General features: G+C 47.0%; 1 protein-coding gene across 4 annotated transcripts in view; it reads left to right on the forward strand.

The window, feature by feature from the left end:
• VPS13C (vacuolar protein sorting 13 homolog C) overlaps positions 1-14136 on the forward strand; it is a 5236720-nt gene that overhangs the window by 2570004 nt on the left and 2652580 nt on the right. For all 4 annotated transcript variants that reach the window (XM_069624493.1, XM_069624490.1, XM_069624491.1 and 1 more), the window contains one exon: positions 6122-6201. In XM_069624493.1, coding sequence (XP_069480594.1) covers positions 6122-6201 — 80 coding nt within the window. The remainder of the gene's footprint in view (positions 1-6121; positions 6202-14136) is intronic.

Below are 14136 nucleotides of genomic sequence, written 5' to 3' on the forward strand. Positions count from 1 at the left end.
GGAAAGGCAGAGGACAGCCGGCTCAAAGAGGCCAAAGGAGATCCACCTGAGGTGGACGGGTCAAAAGTACTAAGGCCGCAGCAGGTGCCTCTTTACCCTCGGCATCTGCATCAGCCGCCCCCAAACCACTCTGAGGCCTTCCCACACAATACACCTGTAGGGGGCAGGTTAACTCGCCATCTGACCGAATGGCAGGCTATAACGTCAGATGCTTGGGCATTGGAAACAGTTGCCCAAGGTTACTGCCTACCCTTTTTACACATTCCTCAGAGTCATCCACCGGGGAACAGTTCGCTGAAAGTTTCAGATCCGCTCCTCTTGCAGGAAATTATAGACCTGCTAGTGTAACGCTCACCTGGTTCCCACGGGGGCGCTGGTCTAGTCTGGATTGCTGTGGCCTCTTCTAGCGTGATGCGCAGGACCCGGAACACCGATTGGACAGGACCTCCAAATTGTGCTTGCCTGGCCCGTAGGAATATCCTTCTTATGGTTTGGAAGGATGAACTGTCCATCCTGCTTCTGGTGTAGGGGCGCGTGTTCGTCTAGTTACTTCACTGGTTTTCAGAATGGCGCTGGCAAAATCCACTTGACTTTCGTGAGCGATGCGCCGTAAGTATGAAAGTTCAAAGTTCAAGTGAGGCCCCCTTTATGTTGTCTTTCTAACCTGTGATCTGTCCTTTATTTCAGGTGCAGAATGAAGGCGATGCGTCGAGGGGTTAAACTGCCGAGGTGAGTAGTGATGAGGGCGATCCCTCTAAATGTCCTTATCATTCCCCAGAAATGTCTCTTGTCCTTTCCCCATAGGGGGCGGGGTACGGTACCTGCCAACTGGGCGGCGCCGACCCGAAATGTGGAAGAAAAGCCGGTAAGTATTATGGCTGTTAATCAGGCTTTCCTTCTGTGTTCCTTCTGCTCACCTTTTGTTTCTTCCTCTCTCCCCTAGGTGCAGAGATGTGGCGTTCGATGCTGACAGCCGCGATGGAGCCGGGAGATGTCTCGAGGACAGGTGAGTGAAGCGTGGCGCTGCAGCGAGCAACACGATGCTTTTAAATGGAAGTCTTTCTTCAGGGATGCTGGCGAGAAGATTCCGGATGCAGGTAAGAAGTTTGAAATAGTCCTTGGTTTTCACCTTTCTCTTCTCTTCCTTCCTTGCAGGTCTTCCAGGTTCGAGGCGGGCGTGGCTGGAGTCCAGGAGCAGGAGCAGACACGGTGAGCGTTAAGCTGCAGGAAGCAGAACAACGCGAAGGATGAGCTGCTGTCTGGGCGTGGCTTAAATAGCCTCCAAAGAAGTCCCAGGTATGTATCCTTCCCCAACTAGGTATGTATCCTTCCCTGGCCACGCCCGAGTGAAAAAATAGTCCCTATGAAAAAATAGTCCCTTTCAGGTCTCAGGGAGGCCTGAAGCGTGCAGCATGGTCTGCATCAGGTAAGTGCACAAAACACCTCCCTTTATGAGCCTGGCGCCTATGGCGCCAGGACTGATGTCCAACATGAGCCTGGCGCCAAAGGCGCCAGGACTGAGTCCAAAGAGCCCCTATAAGGGGCCGCTGGGCTTTTACCCGAGGGCATGATGCCTGCTTCCGGGGGTGCTGGGCCTGGCCTGGTGCTCCGGGGGTAGGCATCTTGACAGCTAGAGAGAGGTGCCATAGAACCGGTACCTGTAGCGGTAAGGAACAAGGGCTGGTACTCCCCTACTTTCTCATACCAAAGAAGGACGGAGGACTGAGACCCATCCTGGACTTACGAGAATTGAACAAGTTCCTCAGGAAGCACAAGTTCAAGATGGTAACTCTCTCTCAGATCCTTCAGGCCCTCCAGCTCCAGGACTGGTTGGTATCTCTGGACCTTCAGGATGCTTATTTCCATGTACCAATCCATCTCAAACACAGGAAATACCTGAGGTTCGCAATTGGCGACTCTCATTATCAATTTCGAGTTCTGCCATTTGGGCTGACCTCCGCCCGAGGGTCTTCACCAAGCTGATGTTGGTAGTGGCGGCGAGTCTAAGGAGGGAAGGGATCCACGTCTACCCCTACCTGGACGACTGGCTGATCAGGGCTGTATCTTCGGAACAGGCCCAGGCCCAGCTAGATTATGTCTGCCACTTCCTTCACAGACTGGGCTTCTCCCTCAATTTAAAGAAGTCACAGATGATACCATCACAGAGACTCCAGTTCATTGGAGCGGTCCTGGACACTTCCCTGGGAAAAGCCTCGCCACCAGAGGTGAGGGCTCAAGATATTCTACAGATGGTCACCAAATTTCAAAATGCCCAACGTCTCCCAGCCTTTGACTTTTTGAGGTTGCTAGGCCTCATGGCATCCTGCATCTTCCTTGTGCCAGAGGCTCGCCTGAGAATGAGATCTCTTCAGTGGGCACTGAGAAGTCAGTGGTCACAATTCTCAGGGAGAATGACAGATCTCCTCCGGATTCCGGACAAGGTAGCCCGCGACCTTCAATGGTGGGCCTATCCAGAGAACATCTTGAAAGGAGAACTGTTTTGGCAACCATGGCCGGAGATAACAGTAGTCACAGACGCCTCACTCACGGGGTGGGGAGCCCATGCCAACGACTTGACCATCAGCGGTCGTTGGTCTCATCGGAGTCCAGACTACACATCAACCTATTAGAGCTGAGAGCAATAAGACTAGCGCGGAAAGCTTTCCTGCCATCAGTACAGGGGAGAAATGTCCTGATAATGACGGACAACACGGTGGCCATGCACTACCTCAACAAAAGAGGAGGCGTAGGATCACTGCCACTGTGCAGAGAGGCGATGCAGCTCTGGTTTTGGGCAATCCAAGAAGGAATCTCTCTATCGGCTGTCCACCTAGCCGGAGAGAAGAACTTGACAGCGGACGCTCTGAGCAGGCAGAGCACAGTCTCAACAACAAGAAGTGCGATCTGTTCAAGGGAATTTCCCCCCAGAGGAGCTCTAGGAGATGCGTTCATAGTGGACTGGGAGTTTCCATACCTTTACGCGTTCCCTCCAGTCCCTTTTATTCCTCAAATGATCAGGAGGTTGAGAAGATTCCGGAAAACCATGATCCTAATTGCCCCGGATTGGGCCAGGAGAACGTGGTACCCGGACCTTCTAGATATGTCCATCTGCCCTCCAATCCGTCTTCCTCTCAAAGAGAATCTTCTCTCGCAGAAGGGAGGTCAGGTTCTCCATCCAGACACCAGAACCCTCAACCTTCACGCTTGGCTTCTGAAAGGTTGAGGTACAAGGATTGGGATCTCCCTGATGACGTCATGGAGGTGTTGCTTTCGGCCAGAAGACCGGCAACAGTCTTTATACTGCTGCTGTTGGAACACATTTTGCAGCTGGTGTAGGGAAGAGAATATCGACCCTTTTTCATGTGGTACACCAACAGTGTTATCGTTTCTACTCTACTTGGCAAATTCAGGCCTTCAAGTGGGCACTGTAAAAGGCTATCTTTCAGTGCATTCTATCTTCAAGCGCACTGCGGAGGAACCATCGTATTTCAAAATTCCTCTAGTGATAGAATTTCTCAAGGGACTAACTAATGTTTACCCTCCAAAACCATTCCAGGTTCCCTTATGGGACTTAAATTTAGTCTTAAACTTCTTAATGGGCACTCCATTCGAACCACTTCACGCTTGCGCGCTGAGATTTCTCACGCTTAAAACTGTCCTATTGGTAGCACTAACATCTGCTCGGAGGGTGAGCGAGCTACAAGCTCTCTCCTGTAAACCCCCACATACAATCTTCCACAAGGACAAAGTTGTCCTACAGGTGAAGCCTAATTTCCTCCCAAAGGTGGTTTCTGCATTTCATATTACTCAGAAAATTACCTTGCCTTTGTTCTACCCTCCTCCTCATCCGGGAAAGAGGAGGAAAGGCTACATAGGCTGGACCCTAGGCAAGCTCTCAGCTTTTACATCAGCAGAATGGCTAGGGTCAGGCAAGCAGACCAACTGTTTGTAGGATATTCAGGTCACAAGTTGGGACTACCCATAACAAAACAAACCATCTCCAGGTGGATTATTTTGGCCATCCTGGAATGTTAAAGACTAGCAGGGAAAGAGCCACCCCAAAATCTCAGGGCTCATTCAACCAGGGATATCGCAGCCTCTTCGGCTCTCCAAAGAGGGGTACCAGTCCGGGACATATGTGCGGCTGCCACATGGTCGTCCGCACATACATTCACAAGATTTTACAATCTGGATTCCTCCATTGCTCAAGAAACCAAATTTGGCAAGGCCGTATTACATTCGGTCCATCCCTAAAGGGATACATAACACTCTCACTCCCGCCTCCACTTACATGCCACTGCTACGGGAGTCTATCAAAGATAAGGAATACGTCGGAGGACACAATCCCTTCGAAGAACAAGTTACTTCTTACCTGGTAACATTCTTTCGACGGGATGTTCCTCCGACGTATTCCTTATTGCCCCTCCCAACCATCCCCGCAGTGATAACTTCCCTTGTGGTTGCAGCTTGCGCTCCTTCAAGGTCACTAACCAATTCAGGCATGACTTTTCTTATGCTACAAAACGGAACTGAGCAACGGACGCAGCGCGTGGCTATTTATGGGCATGGTGACGTCGGCGCCGATACAGTGGCCGTCGAAGGACATCGACTCGGTGGACGTCGACGCGCAGCGCCCTCTACAGAAAAAAATTCCGAGGCCAGCACGCTGGAAACGTAATGTCAAAGATAAGGAATACGTCGGAGGAACATCCCGTCGAAAGAACGTTACCAGGTAAGAAGTAACTTGTTCTTCTGTGCTAACTGGGCACAATAGTGGCTAGCATTATTGCTTTTACTTTGGTTCATGGAGCCAGGTACCACTGTGCTAACTGGTCATAATGAATTGCTTTGTTAAGTGGGTAAACTAAAATCTGACAAGTTATGCTAAGAAAATCAGACTCTGGCCTTCCTGTTCTAAATAGGTATTATATAAATTGTACAAGCAGGGCATTATAGTGTTTGGGATACTGTGCCAACTGTGCATAATAGAACCACTCAGCAAGTCTTTTCTCACTAGTCATATTGGAGCCTGTCTCCGTTTTGCTATCTGGGAATGCTGGACTCTGACACTGCTGTTTTAAAGAGACAAAATCAGTCTCACCTTTGCTCTGCCAACTGTTTATAATAGAATCTGGTACTGCTATACTAACTGGACATATCCTTTACAGTGGTGTGAATAACTGGACATTGGATGGCAGTATCTGGGGATCCATGTAATAATGTTGCAGTGAAAAAGTTGTCCGGTTCTGGCGACTTTTTCCTGGCTACCAAAATTCTATCCTAAAATATTATAGTAGGACTATAATTCTATATTATTACCTCCAGTACTAGAATATTTGGGGAAAGTGTTTGATAGCCTGGAGGGTGCATCATTAATGTAATTATTTTAAAAAGTCACCAACCTGATTACTTTTTTTATGGCAACATTATTACTGGATACCATATCTGGAAGTGGTGCAAGTACCCCATGGTGTAAGTACCTGATTTTGTGATGGCAACACCTGTTATTATTGATGACAATGTCTTCCAAATGATATGGGTACCAGAGCACATAATGAAAATGCGCTAAATGATTAATCTACCTGGGTGTTTACCAGCAACAGCTGACAAATGATGAGTGCCAGGGCAAACCATCATTATGGTTTTACATTTAATCTACAATGCTTTTAATTGCCCAAAACTATTGGCTTTGTCAATTCTTGTTTGTGTCGTTTCTATAGCAAAAAAATGCATCAGATTCCATAATCTGTCTCTTTATTGCCGGGTTTAGTAAGAAAAAAAAATGTTAAGATGAATGAGTCTTTTAAAAATGTGTTTTAGTGGTAAGTGATGTTCTGGTATCATGCTCCGAGATATTCTTATGTTTATGATTATTTTGAAGAAGTCATTAATTGAAAACTAGGGTTACAAATAATTAAGTTTTTCTTCAAAAAGGGAATAGCAGCCTTAATGTCTCCTTGTATGTAATAAGTACGCTTCCAACCCTCCTAACAGGAAGGACCCTATGGTGGTCACTGGGGCAATGTTACCTTGGCCAAGAAAAATGTTTTGCTTCAATACCTGTTTAATTTTATTCATGAGAAATTGGTGATTAGTGTCATGTATCATTTTTCATGTGCAGATTTCAAAGGCAACCCTTTGCTTCTCATTAACTCTTCTGGCAAGACTGGGGAACATCTTCTGAAAATGGAATATATAAAGGTTCAGTAGTATTTACTTCATTCAAGATTTGAGAAATTGATTTTCAACGTTTTTTTTATAATGTGTTAATGTTGCAGAAAATTCATTCCCTTTCCTTCTCTTGGCTATGTTTGCTGTACGAACAGATGTGCCACTGAGCAAGGGCTGTAATCAAGGCATACGTTTCTAGTGGAAGCTAATTTTAAAATAAGACTTCAATGGGTTCCATACTCCCACAGATTACTCATCTTGATAGTCATCCAGCGACATCTGCTTGGAAAATGTTTAGACAGGGGGCGTAGTGCTGCTCGACACAGTCTTGCGCCTCCCTCGTCCTATGAGAACGGGACCAGACAGTTTTGGCACAGCAAAAAGAATGTCCTCTTTAAATGTATTGTATTGTCTGGAAGGTGCGTGGGTCTGGCTAGCCCTGCTAACTCTGCCTACTGGCAACACCGGTCAGTCCTTTTTTCTACATTGACGGGACTGGACGTTTGGCATAGCGCACACAATTCTTTAGTGCGTCACATATCCCGTATGCTTTTTTCAGATTTATTTTTATTCAGTTCTTTTGCCTTACGGCAGCTTCGTCACTCTTTTATGACGCTGTCAAAGGTTTTTCTACCTGCGCATCCTGCGGCAGGCATTTTGTGGGGCGAACCCCCACCTGCGGTGCCTCAAGTTTTTAGGCCCTCAACATAGGTGGGTGGCCTGCACTTCCTGCCACGCGCTTTCTGCAAGTACTCTTCAAAGAATACTTGTGAAGTAGAGGGACATATTCATCTCCTCTCCGTGTGAGCTGAAGGAGTTTGTTTCTTCATAATCTTCACGTCAGGCACCCTGTGCAAGCGGGAGGGGCAATAGTCCTGTAGCGGCTAGCCACCGAAGTACCAGAGTCACATTCAAGGCCCTTTTGGCTCATACCAGTGCTGTGAGAACTGCGGCTCCGTCAAGAGTTGTTACCGGAGCACACTCAGAGGACTTTCGGGCTCTTACCAGTCAAAGTACTGAGGGCCCCTTGAGGTCTAAGACCGGGTCGGTTATCCTCAAGGTGATGCCTCATCATCCAAAATCTACTGGGCAAAAGCCTGAGGGGCAGCGGAGTAATGGACCACAGTCTTAGGATTTTCTTTCCCAATCATCCACCGGGTTTCGCCCCTAGGATCCAGTGAGATCTAATAAGAAGCAGAGCTCCGCATTGAGTTACAGTCCTTAAATTTCTTTGCCAGCATCAGGGAAAAGTACTGCAGGTCTGGGACCTAAACTTTGTATTGTCAACCATATCCCATAAACCGTTTGAGCCCATGTCCATAGCTGACATTAAACTTATATCTTTCAAGACCACTTTTCTGGTAGCTGTAACTTCTAATAGGAGTTTTAGGCAGATCCAGGGCCCGTATCAATGGAGCCATACACAGTCTTCACAAAGACAAAGTTGTTCATAGAACACAACCTAAGTTTTTGCCCAAAGTTGTGTCCCCTTTTCATTTCAACCAGAAAGTGATTCTTCCTGCATTTTCTATCTTCTCCCCAATCGAAAGGGGAGAGAGTCCTTCATTCTCTGGATGTCAGGCATGCTGTGAAATTCTATTTCGTTTGAACTCAGAAAAGCAGACAGTTCATTTGTTTCCTTTGTGGGTCATCAAGTGGGCTCTCAAGCTGCAAAGGCCACAATACCTAGGCGATCGTCTCTTATATTGTGGAGTCTTAGGCACTCCAGAGCACACCAGTTCCTAGCGGCTCACACAGTTCGGGCCAAAGCAACAAAGGTAGTGCACCAGAGAAACATTCCATGGAAAGTCATTAGTAAAGCAGAAAACATGGTCTTCCTCGTCTGCTTTCTGTAAGCACTACTGCATTGATACTGCAGCCATATCTAAAGCTAAATTTGGCCAGGCAGTGCCTAAGAAATGGGTTTCCTACCACCCAGGCAGATTAATGTTTTGTAAGCCCCCATGTAAGTATGGAGGAAAGGGGATCGGACGTCCGATGGACAAGTTACTCACCGTAGTGACTTCAGTAATCTTAGTCCCCTTTCCTCCATAAACCCTGCCCCAATAATTATTTTAGTCAGGTTTCCCGCTTTGTGGAACCAAGGACTGAAGGGTGCTGCAGGTAGACGGAGTTAGCAGGGATAGCCACGCCCACCTGCCAGTACCTTGTAGGCCACACAATACATTTAAAGGGGACATTCTTTTTGCTTTGCCAGAAATGTCCGGTCCCGTCCCCTTAGGACATTCACCCATGAGTATGGAGTAAAGGGTTTTAAGGACTAAGAGTATAGAAGTCACTACATTGAGTAGCTTGTTCTTTTTTCCACACATTCAGCATTCTACTCGGAACATGCTCGTTCTTTCGGCTCTATTGAATTTCTTGTTACGCCAGCATTTCAGGGCCTAAACGATCCAGTTTCAAACGCTGCAAGTGTGCAACACCAAAATGTCCCCAACTGATCCACACACTATCTGTGTGTGGTTTCTCTGTGTCCGACATATTGCAGGGCAATGTGGTACTTCCCTTGCCATGAATAAGAAAAGGGTTTACTAACATAGCTAAATGAACGTGGCTAAACTGGTGCTCAGTAGACCACCGTCAAAATCCCTGGCAATGTCTGTCTCAAAGTCCTCGGAGCACGATACCGAGGGGCCTACTCCCAAGAAGCGTTGGGCGGGAAGGTGTCACAAAAAATCTAAAACGCTTTCACGCATTAGTAGCAAGTCCCATCATGCTTCCTCAACATCGTCGCACAAAAAGAAGCACCGTTTCAGATGCGATTCCAAATCGGACATCAAAGGTAAGTCATCCCCTACGAATACTGTATTTAAGGGTGCAGAAGGAGGAGACTGACACAGAGGTAACATGGTGATTGCTATAGATTTTTATTTAGTTAGGAAAATAAAGAGAAAACCTAACTTTACCTAGCTCCAAGAGGGGTTTCCCTGCCTCACCTAAAACACTAAGGGTTTGCATGGATGGGGCCCCTAATCACCTTAACCAAGCATGCCCACCACTTAAGAAGCAAATTCACGTTTTTCCTTAAAGCAAGTTTATTGTACAATCGTCCGAGGAGGAGCTAGATGACGCTGCAGAGGCAAACTAACCCAAATATCACTGAACCACATAAGTTGACACATTCTATACATTTTCAATTGATTGCCTTTCTCCAGCAGATACCTCATCTAATAGATATCCTCATCCAGCTCTGTTGCTCGGAAAAAACTTTGATAGGGGGCGTAGTGGACCTCGACTCAGCCGTCGAACGCTGATCCGTCTTGCTCGGCGCTCGATCTTCAGCTCCTGACGTGACGTTGGGTGTCATATATACTGCGTCACTACACCTGTACCTCAGTTGCTTTTTTCTGCACACTCGACCTGCTACTCCGAGGCACATAGTGCTCATCGAGTGCTCAACTCTAATTCAACAATTTCTTCGTCAGATTTGTTCTTTTTCTGGACAACACAGTGTCCACACCCTGTATTTAAAGGTTCAAGCAGTGCACAGACTGTGCTTCTAAGATGTAAGTGACCAACCCGCACGATATCTGTGTGCAGTGTCTCGGCAGGGACACGACGGGTGCCCTTTGTGCACAAAAATGAATTCAAAGGCACTCTGAGGCCAGACTGAGGGCACCTACCCCCGGGAAAGAGAAAGAAAGACATCAGTTCAAGACTAAGAAGCTGTCCCACTCATGGAGCCACTCTTGCTTGTCATCTTCTCATAAAAAGAAGAGTCATCACCGGCAACGTGATTGACTCAGCAGGGCCAACAACTTATAAGGAATGGGAGGAGTTCAAGGCACAAATGTTGCTTGTTTAAAAAGTCTGCTCTAGGTGCGGACGTTCCCCCAAAACAGCAGGCCTTGGTGTCTTTAGCGGTGCTCGGTTGCACCGACCACAGCCCAAGTACTGATACCAACGCTATCAACATCCGGATGAACTTTTGGGCTCAGCGCCTAAGAAGGTGAGTCAGCCTTGGAGACCAGGACCTTCCTGGGAGCCGCACGCTTGATCACTCTCGATGCGCTCTCAGTGCCCAAGCCTCGGCCACTCCTTCGACGTCGAGGGACAAACACAGTCCAACTTTTTTGGATCCATGGCCTAAAACTTTGGTGCCAATAGTGGGGACAACCAAGGGGAAGACGACCCAATTTATTTAGGGGCTAGTAGCACAGAACATTTCGATAACCAGGCGAACCTCCTGGCCTTAGCTCAAGATCTGCACAATTCCAGTGGGTTGGTACATCTCTGAATGTGGAATTACAGCAAACCCACCCTTACACTCACACCCATTCCAAATTTCGGTCACTGGTGCACAGGGTGGTCGACACCCTACGGCAGTTTCTGTCCAAGGTTATGAATTGACTGACACCTGGACGAGGGTCCCACTATGGATAGGCACATGCCACTAAATCCAGTTATAGCTGTCCTGGTAGCCTCCTTGTGGCAGCAACCCTGTTCTGTTCCTCCGGTCAGCTCCACTGCAACCAGTAAATACAGGCCGGCAAGAGGTGATCTGTCCTTTCTGTCCTCTTACCCTTCCCCTGAAGGATTAGTTCAGGCAGCCACAGTCAGGGCCGTCACGAGGGGAGTGCAGGGGGGGGCAAACTGCCCTGGGCCTCGCACTTGTGGGGGACCCCGCGGCCCCCACTCCTAAGGAGAAGGCAGCACAGTCTCCTGTGTCCTTTATTCAAACAGGGGACTGTGCTGTCTGCTCTCTACCCCTGCAATGATTTTGCTGTTTTTGTGAAGCCGTTTGTCTCTGCAACAAACAGCAAAATAATGGTGAAGGGTGAATGGAGGTGAGGTAAGTGTTTTTTAGTTTTAAATTAAATGTGTATATGTGTATTTAAATCAAATTAGTATGTGTATGTATGAATGCATGCGTACATGTTAGTGTTTGTGTCAGTGCTGTGTTTGGTTTTATTTATGTATGCATGCGTGTATGTATGGAGTTGTGTAACTGGTGGATGAATGCATGGGTGAAAGTGTTTTATGTGAATGTGTGTTCAGCCCCACCCCTAACTTTAGCCGCCCTGGGGGCCACTTCATTAAGGGGCGGGTTCATGGCATCAGAGGTGCACCTAGGCTAAAATGTCAGGGGGGGGGGACTAACACTTCAAATGTTGGGAGAGGCGCTAACATCAGAGGCTGTGAGGGAGGGGCAGACTTCCTTGTGTGGGGGCATCTAACATCATTTCACATTCGAATGAGACTATTCTGTTGAAGCTTCAATGTTACAAGCAGCTACCTCTCGCCTTCAATTCTGAAACGTCACACTTAAGGACTGCTGTGAGAATGAGATGTCTCATGTTACCACTTCCCTTCTAATCACTCCCCTAGCATGCAGGTGCTAACCCACATCATGATTTCAATTACCTAAAAATGTATGCATATGAATGCAGGTGCTAACAGTAAAATGTTTTATGTTGGTAATTGCAGGGCCTTTATTAACAGCGAAGCCAAGGCACCATTTAACATTTGTGTCCTGTTCGGTCTGACCACAGCTCTGTCGGTCAACCCGGCAGGGGCTGGATGACCGTTTTGAAAGCGGATAGTGAGTGGGGCCAGTAAACCCACTTTCAGTCTACCCCTGAGGGATGGCATCTGGGCCTTTCACCTTTTCCAGTTGAAATGGGCCCCCAAGTAGCTGCCCCCATGTTGGCAGTCTTATGACACAGAAACCTACTGATAATCTGCAGATTTGAACCACCTTGCTGCATTATTTTGACTTCATTATTGATTTAAGCAGTCCTCGGGTGCCTTGGGCCATTGTTCCAATCAGTAAGGGGTTCCCCAAACATCAAAAAGAAATGGGACCCCGCCAGCCCTGACACATCTTTAGCCAGCCTTGTTCCCATTTCCCTCGGAATTCCCTGAGCCCAGCTAGGAAGCTGAAAAGCTATTTCACCTTCTCTTTGGCCACTAGTCGTACCTTTCACCCCAATTCAGAGGCTGTTTGCTTTCATAGTGCTATGCTGATCTCTGGAGAGTTGGGCCATCTAAAAGCTGAGACCAGAAGTTAAGACTGTGGCTTTATCAAAGTGAGTCTGTTGATATCGCATGGATAGGTTTTTGTGCTCTGCATGTTTAATGCTGATGCTGCTCCTTAACGAGTGCTATGGGCTAGCGACACATCGAAAGATGCCTTCTGCCTCAAAGTGGCCAGGTTCTGGCGCCGCCCATGGAGCCAGGTCGAGTCAACAAAGCCCAACATTTCAGGAAGGGGCTAGAGCCTGATCTGCTCAATGGTGTTGCGCCACTGCATGACATTCTTTTTGTTTGGGTTATTAGGTGTGCCACCAATAAGCCAAAACTATTGCTTTAGCGAACAGATAGTGGTGGAAATAGACTTTATTTCTGGGGCATCCCTCCTACCGCAGTGAAAGAGGCCGGACCCAGCGACAGGAGGATTAGGAGGGTGTAGGGCAGGTATTTTAGTCACCCCATGAACATTTGTCTCTTCCACTCAGAGGATTTATCGTCAGCAAAGTTCAAAATCTGCACCCCTTTTAAACCTAAAAAATGCACATCAATATTTCCAGTACAGTGCAACATTGATAAGGGATTTCACAGGGCTCCTGCTCAGACCCTCAAGTGGTCTTGTGGGGAAGTGTCTCACTTTGGAACTTAGCGGCCACGGGTTAAATCCCTGCACAACATAGTTTAAAGCAGGAACACACCAGAACATTCTAAAATAAGCATACAGTGCACAGATTTGCCAGATTGTGGAGCTTTAGTTCCAATCAGGTGAGTAATTATTTGCCATATCCTGGGTCTGGGAAGATCCGCCCCAATGACAGCATTGAGTACAGATAGGAAGAAATGCAATATAAGGAGGGACTTGTAGATGTTGTTTAGTTATTTGCCCACCCATTGCCTTCTCATAGCCATAATAATCCCTATGGCAATTCTCACCCAGTTCCTGCCCTCCCCACCCAAAACACCTCCTCACTGGAACTCTTTGAGCTAGCTTTAAACAAGCCTTGCCATCAAACTTTGTCCTCAATGTGCCTGCAAGTGTTTTCTCAAAGGAGTCTTCTGAGAGTACATGACTTCATTGGAGTTGTAAACACGGAACTGGTTTAATAACAATGTCTTAATCAGGTCTGCCTTTGGCCACTCGATTTAAAAACACCCTGCATGTCTTTCGCTGAAGGCCTGTCAAAAACGAGCATTGGCAAAGCCAACAGTTTTGGCTTGTGTATAAGTATTCAGCATTTGCCAGGCACTGCTATTAGCTGCTCAGGTACTCAAACCCTTTCGCACCGGTTCTATTAATGGCCAGCTAATACCAATACAGAAGTGTCTTTCCCATGCCTACACGAATGCCCAAACTGTTAGCATTGCCAATGCTCTTTTTGCTTTACCCTTGATGCACAGGACTATGCATCGAGGTTAAAGCAAACATAATACTTGGCTAAATTGGCCCACATTGAATGTAGGCCAATCTAGCCGGTAATAACACTTATGGTACACAATCAGCCTGGATATACTTTCTGTGGTATGGCATTTGTACTGGCTGGGAGTCCATAGATGGTAACAATGGCATATATTGATGCAGCCTGCATGGACATACATGAGAACAACCAGCATGAATATATTTTTATACTAGCATATCTTGCGTGGAAAGGCAGCATGAAATATATTGAAACATTTTCCTGTGCACGGTTTGTGATTTGTAACTATTGGGATTTTCCATGAGCTTCCATACAAAACCAGTTGCAAACTGTATGGATTTCTACCCAATTTTGCAAAGAAAGTGCTGTAAAATGCATAATTTTAACCCAATGTTTCAAACATTTTCTTGGGAGTGAGAACCTCCCCTCAAGCAACCCTTGTTTGGTTTGGGCTCTCTCACTGTGCTCTGTTGATCCTGCCTAATTGGCACAAACTTTTAAGCCTCTTAAGTTCAGAAATGTACCAGCCTCCACTGTACATCATTTGTCATTGTGTATA

This window comes from Ambystoma mexicanum, chromosome 11, assembly GCF_040938575.1.
Source record: "Ambystoma mexicanum isolate Mex_15411 chromosome 11, UKY_AmexF1_1, whole genome shotgun sequence".
In the NCBI taxonomy this organism is placed as follows: Eukaryota; Metazoa; Chordata; class Amphibia; order Caudata; family Ambystomatidae; genus Ambystoma; species Ambystoma mexicanum.